This window comes from Scyliorhinus torazame, chromosome 9 (genome assembly GCF_047496885.1).
Source record: "Scyliorhinus torazame isolate Kashiwa2021f chromosome 9, sScyTor2.1, whole genome shotgun sequence".
NCBI classification, from domain to species: Eukaryota; Metazoa; Chordata; class Chondrichthyes; order Carcharhiniformes; family Scyliorhinidae; genus Scyliorhinus; species Scyliorhinus torazame.
In genome coordinates, this window is record NC_092715.1 from 120,326,841 (window position 1) to 120,346,453 (window position 19,613).

A 19,613-nucleotide genomic window follows, 5' to 3' on the forward strand; every position below is an offset into this window, starting at 1 on the left:
AGATTGGGAGAACTACTTTCCATTGTCTGTGGTCTCTGCGGCTGTAGAAATGAGCTCCGGGGACGGGGAATCTTTGGAAGGGATAGTCTTCTGGACCGAACGTGGTCTACATGTTTGCGCTGGAGACGACCCTGGGTTTACACCTGGTAAGATATAGGGCCTGTTTGGTGAAAGATTACACCAGGGACCCACTGGGCACCACCAGCAAAATTGCGAACGAACACTGGGTCACCGGGCGCAAACTGCCGAATCGGCCGATGCCGAGAAAAACCCTGTCCCTGCCGTTCTTGTGTGCGGCGTACCTTTGCGCCAATGTCCTGGAAAACCATACTAAGGCGGGTGCGAAGTCTCCGGCCCATTAGGAGTTCTGTGGGAGCTCCCCCAGTCACCGCATGGGGGGTGGTCCTATACGAAAACAAAAACCGAGCCAGTCTCGTATCCATTGACCCGGAAGTCTGCTTCTTTAGGCCTCGTTTGAATGTCTGCACTGCGCGCTCTGCCAACCCATTTGGAGCCGGGTGGTAAGGGGCAGTGCGGATATGGCGTATGCCATTCATCTTCATGAACCTCGCAAACTCCTCATTGGTGAATGGAGTGCCGTTATCCGTGACCAGCACCTCGGGGAGGCCATGTGTACTAAAAGACAAATGCATCTTCTCAATTGTTGCGCAGGACGTTGTGCCTAGCATCTTATGCACCTCTAGCCACTTAGACTGGGTGTCGATTAATAAAAGTAACATGGATCCTTGAAAAGGGCCAGCGAAATCCACATGCAAGCGCGCCCAAGGCCGCCCTGGCCATTCCCAGTGATGTAGGGGCGCGGCCGGCGGAAGCTTCTGATGCTCCTGACAAATGGAGCAGTTTTGGGCCACCTTCACAATGTTGGCGTCGAGGCCTGGCCACCAAACATAACTCCGGGCCAACATTTTCATTTTGGTCACACCTGGATGCCCATTGTGCAAGTCTCTTAGTATCAGCTCCTGTCCTTTTTCCGGGACAATCACACGCGTCCCCCACAAGAGGATGCCATCTTCCATGCTGAATTCTGACAGCTTGGAGGAAAATGCCCGCAACTCGCCTGGGAGCTGTCTGTGCTGCCCACCATACATGACTATGTGTCGAACCTTTGACAGGACTGGCTCCGTCTGGGTCCACTCACGGATCTGTGATGCCGTGACAGGCAAGGTGTCCTTACAATTTATGGTTGCAACCACCTCACTAGTCGTGGGGGTCGACATGGGGCCGGTCGATAAAGGCAATCGGCTCAGTGCGTCGGCATTCGCTATCTACGTTTCTGGTTTGTGCTCCAGAGAATATTCGAATGCAGCGAGCAACAAAGCCCAGCGCTGGATCCGTGCGGAAGCAATGGGCGGTATTGGCTTATCCTCTTTGAAAAGTCCCAGCAGAGGCTTATGATCAGTCACGATGATGAAGTGGTGGCCATACACGTACTGGTGGAATCGTTTCACCGCAAAGACCACTGCCAGGCCCCCCTCCTCGATCTGCGTGTACTTTTTCTCCGCTGCAGTCAATGTGAGGAGGCGAAAGCTATCGGCCGCTCGACCCCGTTCTCCATCTTGTGGGACAGGACGGCCCCAATACCATACGGGGATGCATCACATGTGACGAGCAAAGGCTTTCCAGGATCATAGTAGGTTAGTAACCCAGACGACGACAATTGTTGTTTTACCCGCCGGAAAGCGGTTTCTTGCGGCTGGCCCCAAACCCAGGTGTGATTTTTCTTCAGCAGAAGATGCAACGGGGCCAGCGTAGTTGCCAGATTGGGGAGGAACTTCCCGTAATAGTTTATGAGACCGAGAAAAGAACGAAGATGCGAAGTGTCAGTCGGGGCGGGGGCCTGTTGAATCAGGCGCACCTTCTCTGCGACGGGGTGCAAACCTTCGCGGTCCACCCGATAACCCAGGTAGACTACTTCCTTCACCTGAAAGACGCACTTTGTGCGATGTAAACGGACTCCAACCTCCGAAAAGCGTCTTAAGGACAGCCTCCAGATTTTCCAAATGTTCCTGCTCCGACGTCCCTGTGATCAAAACGTCATCTAAGTAGACAGCGACACGCGGTAAACCTCTCAAAATGCCCTCCATAACGCGTTGAAAAATAGCGCAGGCAGAGGATACTCCATAGGGCAAATGTGTATATTCATTAATCGTTACATATGGTCGGGAGGCAGGGTCCAGCTCTAACTGTAGGTAGGCGTGACTCATATCTAATTTTGTGAACGAGAGTCCACCTGCAAGCTTTGCGTAGAGATCCTCTATGCGAGGCATTGGATATCGGTCGAGTCGGGAAGCCGTATTCACTGTAAGTTTATAGTCGCCGCACAAGCGAACTGTGGCATCTGGCTTCATTACAGGTATAACTGGTGCTGCCCAGTCAGCGAAACGGACGGGCCTGATAATACCCAAAGTTTCCAAACGAGTAAGCTCCCCTTCTACCTTCTCGAGCAAGGCGTAAGGCGCGCCTGGAAATAGCGCGGCGTGGCTCCTGGTTCAACTTGGATACGGGCTACGGCCCCTTTCATTTTCCCCAAACCAGGCTGGAATACATCTGGGTATCGTCCTAGCACCTCAGTCAACCCTTCAGAAACTGTTTGGAGGATGTGCTGCCACTGCAAGCGCAAATGGCGCAACCAGTCCCGACCCAACAGGCTGGGCCCATGGCCGCGCACCACGATAAGTGGGAAACGCCCCTCCTGGCGTCCATAAACAACAGGGGTCATCGTAGTTCCTGCAATGTCCAATGATTCCCCCGTGTAGGTGGCCAGCCTGGCCTGTGTGCCGGTTAATGTAAGGGTCTGTATACCCTGCTTGATGCGGTCGAATGTCCTCTGGGCGATCACGGAGACCACTGCGCCAGTGTCCAACTCCATCTCAAGCAGGTGACCATTGACCCGTACTGTCACCTTAATGGGGGCCACACGGGGAGCTGCCACACAATGCAGCTGCAGGCAGTCATCCTCCGTCTCCACGTACTCCGGAGTAGTCGCCGCAGGTTCATCCACATGGAAGGTACGGCCCCTGGGCTGGTCCCAATTTCGGTCAGAACGACGGCGCCCCCAGGACCGGCGTCCGTGACTGGGTCGGTGCCTACAAGTCTGACACGGACATGACTCCTCATCCATTTGTTCTGGTGAAGGCTCCCTTCAGGGAGGAATGTCCGACGGCCACTGGCGTCGATCCGGACGTCATCTCACCCAAGGTACCGCAGGAGTGCGAGGGGACGTTTTCAGAAGGAAGGGGTTGCGCCTCAAGGCATTCCCTGTATCTCCTGCACTCCTCGTTCTGCGCTCTCTCGGGACAATACTATTTGAATGGCCTGTTGAAAAGTCAATGTTGGCTCAGCTAACAACTTTCTCTGGGTGGCCGCATTGTTAATACCGCAAACCAAACGGTCGCGTAACATTTCTGACAAGGTCTCACCATAGTCACAGTACTCCACAATCCTGCGTAGCCTGGATAGAAAGTCGGCAAGGGATTCTCCTGGGGTCCTCTCAGCAGTATTCAACCGGTAATGCTGGACTATCGTGGACGGGGTTGGGTTAAAATGTTGCCCCACTAAATTCACAAGTTCGTCCAACGTTTTGGTGTCCGGCGCAGCTGGGTACGTAAGGCTCCTAATCACCCCAAACGTATGCGGGCCGCAGGCGGTGAGCAATATGACCACCTGGCGCTTGTTTTCGGTGATATTGTTTGCCCGGAAATAGTAACGCATCCGTTGTGCATACTGGTTCCAGCTTTCCAGCGCAGCATCAAAAACATCCAAACCTCCGTACAGAGGCATGGTATAATAGAAAACAACTTCCAACCTGTATCCAACAAAAATCCAGGGAGGTGACTTCAGCAGTGTAGACAGCTATTCACTTTAACCCTCGTCGCCAGTTTTGTGAGGGCCATGAAGAATCCAGCACGAGTTTCAAGGATACAAAGAAATAAAATGTATTTACAATCACATATATATACACACAACAGCAACCTCGCTTGCTGCTTACTCCTACCTGCTGGTTCCAAACTGGCCAGCTTTATTTATACAGGGAATCTGCTAATGATTTCTCCGCCCCCCCTCATTGGGGAAGCTCATACTCCCACAGGATTGTGGGATTGTCATTAGTCCCCAGCCAATGGTAAGCAGGCAGGTTATAACAGACGCCATTTGCATTGGGTTTTCCACTCCGTTTTTTTGAATAGTTTTATTCCAGACTTCGGAGTCACTGTAACTCTGTCGCTAATTCCCCCAGAAGGATGATTCTTTCCTTATTTTTGAATGGCAGAGAGGACATTTTCAAGGTCAGAATAGAACCACTTCATCAAAGCCGAGGCATATGTGCTGAATGATGACAGTGCACATTGATTTTGGTTGAGCTATAAGTGAAGTGTCATGAGTCTTCCGTTTATGCCGTTAGGGAGTACTTGAAATGCATCCAAGATCCTATTCCGAATGACTAATCAACTCCATGGAGATGGGAGTCACTGTCAGCCTTTCCTTTCCTCTAGGTGCATTCCCTTGCTCCCTTCAACTGTCCCTCCCCAGATAGGCAGGTCTCATTGAGATCGGCGAGTCTTAATTGCTCATGTGGTACATTTGCAGTTCTGCTTTCTCGATGTCACAATTGAAATTATCCATGTGTATCCTAAATTTCCAAGTAGAAAAATGAAAAGTTTCCTTTCTTTGACTGAAATGATGGTGATTTTGCTGGGAGGTGTACCCTAACCAGGAAAAAGTGGGACAGTCTATTTTTAAGGCGTCCGTTCCAGCCCTCTTCACATTTGGGGTGAACTGAAGAGGACTGTTCGGTATTAGCGGGAGATGGTGACAGTAATGTCATTGGACTGGTAATCCAAAGATCCAAGCTAATGTTCTGGTGACGAGGATTCAAATCCCACCACAGCAGCTGGTGGAATTTAAATTCAATTAATAATCTGGAATTGAATAGCTAGTCTCAGTCGTGCTGACCACGGAATCATTGCCTATTGTTGTAAACAAAAAAGTTGATTCATTAATCTCCTTTAGGAAAGGAAATCTACCATCCTCACCTGGCCTGGCCTACATGTGACTCCACTGCCAAAACAGTATGTTTAACTTTTAACTGCCCTCTGAGATGATGTGTTAACTGCCCTCTGAAATGGTGTGGTAAGCCTCTCGATTCAAGGGCAATTAGGGATGGGCAACAAATGCTGGCCTTAGCAGCAATGCTTACATTCCGTGAAATAATTTTTTTAAATGTTGCTGCCCAAGAACTTCTCTGTCTGTCAGCAGGTGTCTGACGACCTTTACATCTATTGCCTGTGTAAAGTTTCTTGACTAGAACTCCTGTCCTTAGTCCTCTATTGCCACAGGGCTTGGCAGATGGACTTTGGTTGAAGCCTGTGCATGGCTTTATTTAATCTGGGGGACCTTTAGGTCCTATCATGGTAGTAAGGGAGGGTATAAAATTGGAGATGTTGCATTTCCTGCACTTTAATAGGAAGGATAGGAGATATTGGGAGTGCCGGAGCAGTGGGCCAGTGGTAGGGAGTGACATGAGGCTTTGAAATGCGAATTTGGAGAGGAGAGTTTAGAGATGGCAAAAAGTGATCCATTGAATATTGAAACTGGTTGAACAGAAGGTGAGGACAAGGAGCTCCAAGCTCCTTGGGGCTGGGACAACAGAAGCACAGGCTATGAAAGAGAAGCTCCAAGCTACGAGGGGAATATTTGGTTGGGAAGATAGCACAGTCAGAACAGATGCAACAGACAAACTTGGAAAATGGAAAGCGTACTTGCAGGAAGTGGGGTGGGTGAGAGTGTGGTTTTTGTTGATGTCATGTCTATCTTTAACTTTGTTGCCTAATGATGTTTAACTTTTTAAGTGTCCCCCCCACCTTTTTTTTTCTGGAAGAGGTAAGGAAGCTGAAATTCCATTGTTACCAAAAATGTTGCAAAAGTACAAAATGGAATTACTCATTTGTCATGTTCTTGCTGAAATAGTTGACGGGACCAGTCACCCTAAGTATTGCAGAAGATCTTGATGTTTTGGCATGTATGAGACCAGTTGAGTTCAGTGCCCTGTTTCTGTGCTGTAAATGTATGTAATTCTCTACATTGTGTTATGGCCGCAGAAGATGTTATTTGCTGAGCAATCCAAATTGGACAGGGAAACTTGTCTTACTGATAACCTTTTTTTGTGTTCCGAAAATGAGGTGAAGCCTATTGACCCCCGAAGCATACAACTCCAGTAGCATTTTGGAACTTTAAAAACAAAAATATTTATTGACAAGAAAAGAAAGCTTAAGCAAGCAAGAATAAAGTTACACAATTACAACAGTCTGACAAAACCTCCCCAAAATAACCCACTTAGTCAGAACACATAAGGTAGACGCCTTCTTGCCAAAACTCCCTTATAGATTATTATCTCTAAAAATCTAGTAATATTACTCGAGGCAAAGCATTACTTTAAGTAATGGTGTGCCACAGAACTTCTCAGGTGCTTCCCCGTTCTGTGGCTATCCAAGAAAACTCAGAAACAATACTCCTTTCTGAATCAAAGACTTTCCTGGTTTCTCGGTGGCCGCTTCAAATTTTACACTCCCCCACACAGCCAACCTAACTCAGCTCAACATCTTTCTTTAAATATCCTTTTCCCCTTTCATCTTCGATTCCATTGTCATCAGCACCTCTTTGAACTCAGCTTTTCCAAAATATAAAGATCCTTCATGTTTTTTTATTGCTTCTCCTTTCGAGTCAATTACAAATTAATAACCTCTTGTTTATTTATAAAACCCTTGTAATTTGTAAAGGTTTCTTGCTCCCCTTTGAAATGTAACAGCTGAAAAGCCAAGTCCCTATCTATCTTCTAATGCAAATGTTTAAAACCCCAACCTTTTACTTAAGTCCACTTCACCGTGCCCTTTTATTACAAATTAATGCATTTATCACTTTTACCCCTTATATCTCTCAACTCTCTTCGACAAGTTGTCTCTATTAATCATTCCCCAGTTTAATTAACTGATTTACACACACAAACAGACACTTTTGCAGACTAACCCAATATTCCCCAAAAATATTAAATCATCAATCCTCATAATTGTGACTTGATGTTGCCACAGAAAGTTGGTTTTCCTTCCATCAAAGAACAAAGAACAAAGAAATGTACAGCACAGGAACAGGCCCTTCGGCCCTCCAAGCCCGTGCCGACCATACTGCCCGACTAAACTACAATCTTCTACACTTCCTGGGTCCGTATCCTTCTATTCCCATCCTATTCATATATTTGTCAAGATGCCCCTTAAATGTCCCTATCGTCCCTGCTTCCACTACCACCTCCGGTAGCGAGTTCCAGGCACCCACTACCCTCTGCGTAAAAAACTTGCCTCGTACATCTACTCTAAATTTTGCCCCTCTCACCTTAAACCTATGCCCCCTAGTAACTGACCCCTCTACCCTGGGGAAAAGCCTCTGACTATCCACTCTGTCTATGCCCCTCATAATTTTGTATACTTCTATCAGGTCGCCCCTCAACCTCCTTCGTTCCAGTGAGAACAAACCGAGTTTATTCAATCGCTCCTCATAGCTTATGCCCTCCATACCAGGCAACATTCTGGTAAATCTCTTCTGCACCCTCTCTAAAGCCTCCACATCCTTCTGGTAGTGTGGCGACCAGAATTGAACACTATACTCCAAGTGTGGCCTAACTAATGTTCTATACAGCTGCAACATGACTTGCCAATTCTTATACTCAATGCCCCGGCCAATGAAGGCAAGCATGCCGTATGCCTTCTTGACTACCTTCTCCACCTGTGTTGCCCCTTTCAATGACCTGTGGACCTGTACTCCTAGATCTCTTTGACTTTCAATACCATCAATAGTGAAATTGACCTCTTATCGTATGGAGTGTCTGATCTTACCTGTGTTTATGCAATCCAATAGTTAATCTTACTCTTGTGCCTTGACCGTTGTTACTTTGAAGCCAGTGACTCTGAGTGAGTAAAACCTGGGCTGCCACCACCAACATCTTCCCACCTTTCACTTTATAAATTCCTTTGTGTCAGCGTTCAACCTGAAAGATAGTGGTGCATTACACTGAAGTTCTAAAATGCGACATTATCATCTCGCCAGTAATTAAATTAGTTGTGGTTATGCAGTTTAAATCTCAACTTTGGCATTCATAACTTAGTTCTGTAGCATTGTTAAACCTTCAATTTTTACAAATGATCATTTGGAAAAATTATCCCATTCTGTCTGATGCTGAATTTATGAAACTCAAAAATGACGTTTCAGTCATTCTGCACACTGTTGCTACTTTGTCTTTATTGTCATTCACAATATAATGATCATCTCGTCTGAACAGGTGATCAAAATGGCGAGGAAAACATAACAATGATGTTAAAGAGAGCACATGATTGCAGGAAGACAGCAGAGAATGCTGCAAAAGCGCTACTAATGAAACTTGATGGTAGCTGTGGTGGAGCGTGCACTGTAACAGGATGTAATATACAGCCATGGGAAAGTCTATCTTCTCATAGCCACACCAGGTGAGAAATATAGGTCAAAAGTTGAACTGACAAGGAGAGGAAGTTTTGATTGTAGACGAAGGTTAAATCCCCAAAAGTGACCCTGGTCAAGAACCCTTTCTGATCCCATTCGCTTAATAGTTTAACCAACTTGGGTTACAGACAAGCAGTGAATCCCCATTGGTTAAGTTGTGTAAATATTCAAAGAGATGGTTAACTCTGGATTTAACCTAACATTCCAGCTTTAACAGCTAGTGCACTGATTTAGAATCTCTATCGTGCAGAAGGAGGCCATTCGGCCCATTGTGTCTGCACCCTCCCTTTGAAAGAGCACTCTACCCATGTCCACTCACCCATCCACCTGCCCTATCCCCGTAACCCCATAACTTAACCTGTGCACATCACGGGCAGCACAGTGGCGCAGTGGTTAGCACTGCTGCCTCACGGCGCCGAGGTCCCAGATTCGATCCCAGCTCTGGGTCACTGTCCGTGTGGAGTTTGCACATTCTCCTAATGTTTGCGTGGGTTTCGCCCCCACAACCCAAAGTTGTGCAGGATTGTTGGATTGGCCACCCCAAATTGCCCCTTAATTGGAAAAAATGAATTGGGTGCTCTAAATTTATTTATTTTTAAAACCTAACCCACACATCCCTGTACACTAAGGGGCAAATTATCATGGCCAATCCACCTAACCCATGCATCTTTCGACTGGGAGGAAACCGGGGCACCCGGAGGAACCCATGCAGACATGGGGAGAATGTACAAACTCCATACAGACAGTGAACCAAGGCCAGAATTGAATCGGGTCCCTGGCGCTGTCAGGCAGCAGTGCTAACCACGTGCCACTGTGCTGCCCAGCTGTGCCGAACCTGAGGGTCAACCAGGCAAGAGCACAGAGGGGGCTGCTTTTTCCAATTAACCTAACAGGCTAGGAAGCCTTCAGACAGTTAAACTAAATAGCCATGCCTAGTGAGAGACTGGTGCTCACAGCATGCCTTCTGTGAATCTGCTTGTGCTGCTTGACAACTTCTTGAACTTTACTCCCTGTTGACAGTCTTCACTATGGCTTCAGAGCAGCTAATGAAGCTCCATTGTGTACCTTTGCTGAGGAACAAGAGGAAACACAGCAGCAGCAGTACCAGCTGTTTTCTGCTTAGTCACATGTTGCACCACAGGTCAGGGGGACTGGTCACACAAATCTAACTTGAAAATGTGCAGCATTTATGTGTCTACAGAGGATCAGCTCTCGACACGTGAGCGCCAGTGATTCTGAAGATTTAAGCTTTCATGCCACATCAGTGCTGTCACCTGTAGCCTCATGGAATAACACCTGCTTCTCAGTGGACCAGCTGGGTATCCATTACCAGTGGCTAACACTGGAGCTCTCCACCCTGTTAGTTTGTCACTCCCTGAAGATTTGTGCTCTCTTCTGTAAGGTGAGAAAGCAGAGTTTGAAGTGCAAGAAGTAGATTGTGTGGGGAGGAAAGAAGGGGCAGCATTTGTGGAGAGTGACTGTGAGGCATAGGTGTGAGTCGGGCAAATATGAGGGTGAATGTCAATATTGGCTGTTTACCTGGGGTTATGCGGAGGTGCCTGGATAATGTGCAGCGCCCTATGTTGGTCTGAGGTGTGTTGTGTACGAGAAACCTGGGAATGTCCGAGTGTGGGACTTGGTACCTGAAAGTCTAATGCCACTCTCTTTCCTACCCTCTTAAGGTCCTTGAACCCCTTGAGACACTGTCTCCAAGGCCCACACCCCTTACTCATTTGTTTGGTTGTAGAGACTGGCCTCTTCCTCCCATCCGTGGCAAACATTGCCACATTTTAACCCTTCAGATCCCACAGCAAGATCCCCCAGGTTAAGGGTTTGAGGCCAGGATGGCGTGGGGTGGGATAGGCAGCATTCCCAGATCTCTATTCCATTCTAATGGTTACCGAAGCCAAATAAATTAGTTTACAGTTCAGTTATTCTGCCCCCTGTCAGGATTCCTTTAACTACAAATTCTTCATTTCACCAACCCCCTCTAATCAGGAAACCTGGAAGAAAGATGCTAATACCTTGGCTGAACTCAAAGCCTGTCTCATGAAATCATAGAATCCCTACAGGGCAGAAGGAGGCCATTCAGCCCATCTAGTTTGCACCGACCCTCTGACAGAGTGCCCCACCTAGGCCCACTTCCCTGCCCTACCCCCATACCCCCACCTAACCTACAGATCTTTGGACACTAACGGGCAATTTGTATCATGGTCGATCCACCTAACCTGCACATCTTTGGACTGTGGGAGGAAACCGGAGCACCAGCAGGAAACGCACAGAGACACTGGGGGAATGTGCAAACTCCACACTTGTGCTACCCACATAATGGGCAGCATGGTAGCTCATGTGGCTAGCACTATGGCTTCACAGCTCCAGGGTCCCAGGTTCGATTCCCCGCTAGGTCACTGTCTGTGCGGAGTCTGCACGGTCTCCCCGTCTCTGCGTGGGTTTTCTTTGGGTGCTCCGGTTTCCTCCCAAAGATGTGCAGGTTAGGTGGATTGGCCATGCTAAATTGCCCTTAGTGTCCAAAAAGATTAGGAGGAGTTACGGGGATAGGGTGGAAGTGAGGGTTTAAGTGGGCCGGTGCAGACTCGATGGGCCGAATGGCCTCCTTCAGCACTGTATGTTCTATGTTCCACACAGACAGTCAACCAAGGCTGCAATTGAACCCACTCTGCCATCGTATTCCCAACCTACTATTGGCCTTCTGACTGTCTGCAGATCTGTTTTGATAAAATTCTACCTATAATTTCAGAATGTTACACTGCAGCCAGATTGGTTTTTTTTTTTAAATAATATTTTATTGAAAATTTTTGGTCAACCAACACAGTACATTGTGCATCCTTTACACAACATTATAACAATACAGATAATAATGACCTTTTTTTATTTAAACAAGAACAAAAGAAAACAACAACAAATAAATAAATATTAAATAACAAAAATAAAAACTAGCCCTAATTGGCAACTGCCTTGTCTCAGGCCACCCCCCCCCCCCCCCCAAGTCCTGGGCTGCTGCTGCTGCCTTCTTTTTTCCCCCATCTATCTTTCCGCAAGATATTCGACGAACGGTTGCCACCGCCTGGTAAACCCTTGAGCCGACCCCCTTAGGACGAACTTAATCCGCTCTAACTTTATGAACCCCGCCATATCATTTATCCAGGTCTCCACCCCCGGGGGCTTGGCTTCTTTCCACATTAGCAATATCCTGCGCCGGGCTACTAGGGACGCAAAGGCCAAAACATCGGCCTCTCTCGCCTCCTGCACTCCCGGCTCTTGTGCAACCCCAAATATAGCCAACCCCCAGCTTGGTTCGACCCGGACTCCTACTACTTTTGAAAGCACCTTTGTCACCCCCATCCAAAACCCCTGTAGTGCCGGGCATGACCAAAACATATGGGTATGATTCGCTGGGCTTCTCGAGCACCTCGCACACCTATCCTCCACCCCAAAAAATTTACTGAGCCGTGCTCCAGTCATATGTGCCCTGTGTAATACCTTAAACTGAATCAGGCTTAGCCTGGCGCACGAGGACGACGAGTTTACCCTGTTTAGGGCATCTGCCCACAGCCCCTCCTCGATCTCCTCCCCTAGCTCTTCTTCCCATTTCCCTTTTAGTTCGTCCACCATAGTCTCCCCTTCATCCCTCATTTCCCTATATATATCCGACACCTTACCGTCCCCCACCCATTTCTTCGAGATGACTCTGTCCTGCACCTCTTGTGTCGGGAGCTGCGGGAATTCCCTCACCTGTTGCCTCGCAAAAGCCCTCAATTGCATGTACCTGAATGCATTCCCTTGGGGCAACCCATATTTCTCAGTCAGCGCTCCCAGACTCGCGAACTTCCCATCCACAAATAGATCTTTCAATTGCGTTATACCTGCTCTTTGCCACATTCCATATCCCCCATCCATTCCCCCCGGGGCAAACCTGTGGTTGTTTCTTATCGGGGACCCCCCCAATGCTCCGGTCTTTCCCCTATGTCGTCTCCACTGTCCCCAAATCTTCAGTGTAGCTACCACCACCGGACTCGTGGTATAGTTCCTTGGTGAGAACGGCAATGGGGCTGTCACCATAGCCTGCAGGCTGGTCCCCCTACAGGACGCCCTCTCTAATCTCTTCCACGCCGCTCCTTCCTCCTCTCCCATCCACTTACTCACCATTGAAATATTAGCGGCCCAATAATACTCACTTAGGCTCGGTAGTGCCAGCCCCCCCCTATCCCTACTACGCTGTAAGAATCCCTTCCTCACTCTCTGAGTCTTCCCGGCCCAAACAAAACCCATGATACTCTTTTCTATCCTTTTGAAAAAAGCCTTCGTGATCACCACCGGGAGGCACTGAAACACAAAGAGGAATCTCGGGAGGACCACCATCTTAACCGCCTGCACCCTCCCTGCCATTGACAATGCTACCATATCCCATCTCTTGAAATCTTCCTCCATCTGTTCCACCAACCGCGTCAAATTTAGCCTGTGCAATGTGCCCCAATTCTTAGCTATCTGGATCCCCAGGTAACGAAAGTCTCTTGTTACCTTCCTCAACGGTAGGTCTTCTATTTCTCTACTCTGCTCCCCTGGATGCACCACAAACAGCTCACTCTTCCCCATGTTCAATTTATACCCTGAAAAATCCCCAAACTCCCCAAGTATCCGCATTATTTCTGGCATCCCCTCCGCTGGATCCGCCACATATAGTAGCAGATCATCCGCATATAAAGATACCCGGTGTTCTTCTCCTCCCCTAAGTATTCCCCTCCATCTCTTGGAACCTCTCAGCGCTATCGCCAGGGGCTCAATCGCCAGTGCAAACAGTAATGGGGACAGAGGACATCCCTGCCTTGTCCCTCTATGGAGCCGAAAATATGCCGATCCCCGTCCATTCGTGACCACACTCGCCACTGGGGCCCTATACAACAGCTGCACCCATCTAACATACCCCTCTCCAAACCCAAATCTCCTCAACACCTCCCACAGATAATCCCATTCCACTCTATCAAATGCTTTCTCGGCATCCATCGCCACTACTATCTCCGTTTCACCCTCTGGTGGGGCCATCATCATTACCCCTAACAGCCTCCGTATATTCGTGTTCAGCTGTCTCCCCTTCACAAACCCAGTTTGGTCCTCATGAACCACCCCCGGGACACATTCCTCTATTCTCATTGCCATTACCTTGGCCAGGACCTTGGCATCCACATTGAGGAGGGAAATTGGTCTGTAGGACCCGCATTGTAGCGGATCCTTTTCCTTCTTTAAGAGAAGCGATATCGTTGCTTCTGACATAGTCGGGGGCAGTTGTCCCCTTTCCTTTGCCTCGTTAAAGGTCCTCGTCAGTAGCGGGGCGAGCAAGTCCAAATATTTTCTGTAAAATTCAACTGGGAATCCGTCCGGTCCCGGGGCCTTTCCCGTCTGCATGTTCCTAATTCCTTTCACCACTTCTTCTACCGTGATCTGTGCTCCCAGTCCCACCCTTTCCTGCTCTTCCACCTTGGGAATTTCCAGCCGATCCAAAAAATCCATCATTCTCTCCCTCCCATCCGGGGGTTGAGCTTCATACAATTTTTTATAAAATGTCTTGAACACTTCGTTCACTCTCTCCGCTCCCCGCTCCGTCTCTCCTTCCTCGTCCCTCACCCCCCCTATTTCCCTCGCTGCTCCCCTTTTCCTCAATTGGTGTGCCAGCAATCTGCTCGCCTTCTCTCCATATTCATACTGTACACCCTGCGCCTTCCTCCATTGTGCCTCTGCAGTGCCTGTAGTCAGCAAGTCAAATTCCACATGCAGCCTTTGCCTTTCCCTGTACAGTCCCTCCTCCGGTGCTTCCGCATATTGTCTATCCACCCTCAAAAGTTCTTGCAGCAACCGCTCCCGTTCCTTACTCTCCTGCTTCCCTTTATGTGTCCTTATTGATATCAGCTCCCCCCTAACCACCGCCTTCAACGCCTCCCAGACCACTCCCACCTGAACCTCCCCATTGTCATTGAGTTCCAAGTACTTTTCAATGCATCCCCTCACCCTTAGGCACACCCCCTCATCCGCCATTAGTCCCATGTCCATTCTCCAGGGTGGGCGCCCTCTTGTTTCCTCCCCTATCTCCAAGTCTACCCAGTGTGGGGCATGATCCGAAATGGCTATAGCCGTATATTCCGTTCCTCTCACCCTCGGGATCAATGCCCTACCCAACACAAAAAAGTCTATGCGTGAATAGACTTTCTGGACATAGGAGAAAAACGAGAACTCCTTACTCCTAGGTCTACTGAATCTCCACGGGTCCACCCCTCCCATCTGCTCCATAAAATCCTTAAGCACCTTGGCTGCTGCCGGCCTCCTACCAGTCCTGGACTTCGACCTATCCAGCCTTGGTTCCAACACCGTGTTAAAGTCTCCCCCCATTATCAGCTTTCCGGTCTCTAGGTCTGGGATGCGTCCTAGCATTCGCCTCATAAAGTTGGCATCGTCCCAGTTCGGGGCATACACGTTTACCAAAACCACCATCTCTCCCTGTAATTTGCCACTCACCATCACGTATCTGCCCCCGTTATCCGCCACTATAGTCTTCGCCTCGAACATTACCCGCTTCCCCACTAATATAGCCACCCCCCTGTTTTTCGCATCCAGCCCCGAATGGAACACCTGCCCCACCCATCTTTTGCGCAACCTAACCTGGTCTATCAGTTTCAGGTGCGTTTCCTGTAGCATTACCACATCTGCTTTAAGTTTCTTAAGGTGTGCGAGTACTCGTGCCCTCTTTATCGGCCCGTTAAGCCCCCTCACGTTCCACGTGATCAGACGAGTTGGGGGGCTTCCCACCCCCCCCCCCTTGCCGGTTAGCCATCATCTTTTTCCAGCTTCTCACCCAGTTCCCACGCAGCTGTATCTCTCCCAGACGGTGCCCCCCCGCCCATCCTTTCCCGTACCCACTCCCCCCTTTCCCCAGCAGCAGCAACCCAGTAATTCCCCCCTCACCCCCCCCCCTGCTAGACCCCCCGCTAGCATAATTACTCCCCCCATGTTGCTCCCAGAAGTCAGCAAACTCTGGCTGACCTCGGCTTCCCCCCGTGATCACGGCTCGCACCGTGCGACGCCCCCTCCTTCCTGCTTCTCTATTCCCGCCATAATTATCATAGCGCGGGAACCAAGCCCGCGCCTCTCCCTCGGCCCCGCCTCCCATGGCCAACGCCCCATCTCCTCTCCCTCCCCACCTCCCCCCATCACCACCTGTGGGAGAAAGAAAAGTTACCATACCGCAGGATTAAAACATAAAACCCCTCTTCGCCCCCCCCCCATTCGCCCCACCACTTTGTCCAAACGTTCATTTTCATAATCCAATCATTCCAATTTTTCTTCTACAATAAAAGTCCACGCTTCATCCGCCGTTTCAAAGTAGTGGTGCCTCCCTTGATATGTGACCCACAGTCTTGCCGGTTGCAGCATTCCAAATTTTATCTTCTTTTTGTGAAATACCGCTTTGGCCCGATTAAAGCTCGCCCTCCTTCTCGCCACCTCCGCACTCCAATCTTGATAAACGCGGATCACCGCGTTCTCCCATTTACTACACCGAGTTTTCTTCGCCCATCTAAGGACCATTTCTCTATCCTTAAAACGGAGGAATCTCACCACTATGGCTCTGGGAGTTTCTCCTGCTCTCGATCCTCGCACCATAACTCGGTATGCTCCCTCCACCTCCAACGGACCCGTCGGGGCCTCCGCTCCCATTAACGAGTGCAGCATCGTGCTCACATATGCCCCGACGTCCGCCCCCTCCACACCTTCAGGAAGGCCAAGAATCCTCAAGTTGTTCCTCCTTGCGTTGTTTTCCAGTGCCTCCAACCTCTCCACAGATCGTTTCTGGTGTGCCTCCTGTATCTCCGACTTCACCACCAGGCCCTGTATATCGTTCTCATTCTCTGCTGCTTTCGCCTTCACGACCCGAAGCTCCTGCTCCTGGGTCTTTTGTTCCTCTTTCAGCCCTTCAATCGCCTGTAATATCGGGGCCAACAACTCTTTCTTCATTTCCTTTTTTATCTCCTCCACGCAACGTTTCAAGAACTCTTGTTGTTCAGGGCCCCATATGAAACTGCCACCTTCCGACGCCATCTTGGTTTCTGCTTGCCTTCCTTGCCGTTGTTCCAAAGGATCCGCTGCAATCCGGCCACTTTCCTCTCCTTTTTCCATCCGTGTCCAGGGGGAACACCCTTCTGGTTTACCGCACGGTGTTTTTAGCCGTTAAAATTGCCGTTGGGGCTCCTATCAAGAGCCCAAACGTCCGTTCCACCGGGAGCTGCCGAAACGTGCGACTCAGCTGGTCATCGCCGCACCCGGAACCGCCAGATTGTTTTTTAAAGGGATTCTTATTAGTTCAACTTTGTTACTCCCAAAGAAATCATGAAGATGTTCTCATTCCCTATATTAAAATAGAGCCTCTGAAGAGCCAGCACAAATGAAATTTTAATTTTTTTCATTGACTCTTGATTCTCTTCATTCTATTTCCTATCCCCAAAATTAAACTTGGCTGTCATAAATACGACAACTGTTACATAATTCCTGGAGGCAGGATACTAAGCTTCACCATAAATTTAGCTATAGAATATTAATACGTCCAAGAGGTTTTCCTGTACAATTCAGCTCCTCTCTTGGGGTTATAGTTTGAATTCTTCTTCATTCCCCTCTTTGGAACTTTTAACTGAATCTGTTTATAAAGAATACTTGTTCCTGTTGACCTATTCTATATGTAGAATTTACAGTGCAGAAGAAGGCCATTCGGCCCATCGAGTCTGCATCAGCCCTTGGAAAGAGCACCCTACCCAATCCCACACCTCCACCCTATCCCCATAACCCAGTAACCCCACCCAACACTAAGGGCAATTTTGGACACGAAGGGCAATTTAGCATGGCTAATCCACCTAACCTGCACATCTTTGGACTGTGGGAGGAAACCGGAGCACCCGGAGGAAACCCATGCACACACGGGGAGAACGTGCAGACTCCGCACAGACAGTGACCCAAGCCGGGAATCGAACCTGGGACCCTGGAGCTGTGAAGCAATGGTGCTAACCACCATGCTACCGTGCTGCCCACTGTAAGAAGGACATGAAGCAGAGGAGTTACAATTATCAGACATTTTCTATGGACACACAATTATTGGAGTGCACTGTGACAATCTGCGTGATTGTCCCAGATGTTGCTGTAGTAATATCAGTGAAACTATCAGAATTACCTTCATTCGGAGTCAACCGGACAGTAACCTCCATCGTTTTGCTATCCTATCGAGACCAATAAAGTTTTTGACCAAAAATTGCATTTCCTGTGACTTATTGGAAGGATCATACAAAAAGATTCCAAGTTTTAAGACTTTTACTGTAACAAACAATCTAAAAGCAACATTGCCTAAGCAATAATAATAGGCAACATATTCTCTAAACTACAGAAAAGGTCCCAGATTTAACTTTTAAAACAACCAACAATCTGCTTCCACAGTTATATAAATATTTGAAAAAGGATCAGGAGTAGGTTATTTAGCATTCGGACTTGCTCCACCATTTAATAAGATCATGGATGATCTGATAGTAACGTCAAATCTGCTCTACCTTTGCCCATCTGATTATTCCAGTCTATATGTAGATTAAGATCTCCCATGATAATTGCCGTATCTTTCTGACAAGCTCCCACTATTTCTTCTTTTGATACCCAGCCCTAGGGTATGATTACATGTTAGAGGGCCTGTACATCAACCCCTCAAGTGACTTTATGCCATTGTATTCACTATATTTACTCACTATACTAAGAACTTCCTTAGGTCATGTTGATGTTCAGTCAAAATATCTTGATACTCATTTTTTTAGCCCAGTTCACAAATCGTTTGAACTTCTTTTCTCCTCTCAGCACAAACTTTGCTCAATTATTCCCTCATGTGAGCAGCAGTTTTATCATTCTGAAGTTTTAATTCATGGCCCAAAACTCTCATTCATAGTCGGAGTACAGATAGTTACAGAGGTCTGAAATTTTATCTTACATTTAATTGGACTTTATTGAAGATGGTAGGACTTTATCTCCAGCCACGTCGATTCCTAGTATGAAATCAGCACCATTATTAGGCAACTTTGACACAATCACCCCAGTTATAATGTCAAAAATGACACCATCTTTTAAGTTAACTTTATGCAATGGAGCTGTTAAACACCCTTCATTAATACCTTTAATCAATATATTCCTAAATAGCGCATCTTCTAGAGGGAGTTTTGCATCACCGACCACCATGAGTGATTGAGTTGACACTGTATCTCTTAGAATGCTTCACCAGACAAAGATGTGGGAACTTCACCCAAATATGAACAATCTTTGACTTTACTAACAGTAAATATGTTCAAAGCTATTGGTCCACCATTTTCTGTAGTCACACCATACATACTCACAAATGCAACTGGAGTTTTAATCATCAGTAATCTGCCTTCACGTGACCTCTTATCACAAAGAAAATCTTGGTCCCTTCAAACCATGCTTATCCGCCGTACTGCTCTGAGGAGCCTCTGTCTTCTCATTTCTCCTATCCCTCCAGTGTAACTGGTGTTCTGTGTTCATTAACACATCTCTTTTATCTTTGCAGCTTTTTGTGAGTTTGCAAACAAAGGTTTACTGCCACCTTTATGTTTATGGGATAGTTTGTAACCATCAACCATGACAATACTTTCTCTTATCTTAGAGCCTTTATAGCTTTCTAGGTGGGACCTTATTCAAAAAGGAATACTGTTTTTAAATTCTTCCATTAGCAACACCTCTCTCGAGTTTTGAAAATGCTGCTCAAGCTTCTTAGCTCAGCATCAAATACCATTTCTTTTTCTCTATCAAATTCCACTAAAGTAAGATTCCATCTCTTCCTTGGGTTTCTAAACCTTTGTCTGTAAACTTCTAGAACTTGTATGCAATCTTAACTGTACTGTACATACTATTCATCTAAAAGGGTCAAACAAGTCTCAAACGCTTTCTCTACCAAAACGCACTAATAAAATTAACCAGATTTCTGTTGGCTTTCGTAACTTTGGAAAGATTTTCTCCAGTGAGACTAAATA

At 47.7% G+C, this 19,613-nt stretch overlaps 1 protein-coding gene across 4 annotated transcripts in view; it reads left to right on the forward strand.

Moving 5' to 3' along the window:
• mcc (MCC regulator of WNT signaling pathway) overlaps positions 1-19,613 on the forward strand; it is a 322,837-nt gene that overhangs the window by 253,176 nt on the left and 50,048 nt on the right. For all 4 annotated transcript variants that reach the window (XM_072516456.1, XM_072516457.1, XM_072516455.1 and 1 more), the window contains one exon: positions 8,345-8,528. In XM_072516456.1, the coding sequence (XP_072372557.1) occupies positions 8,345-8,528 (184 nt within the window). The remainder of the gene's footprint in view (positions 1-8,344; positions 8,529-19,613) is intronic.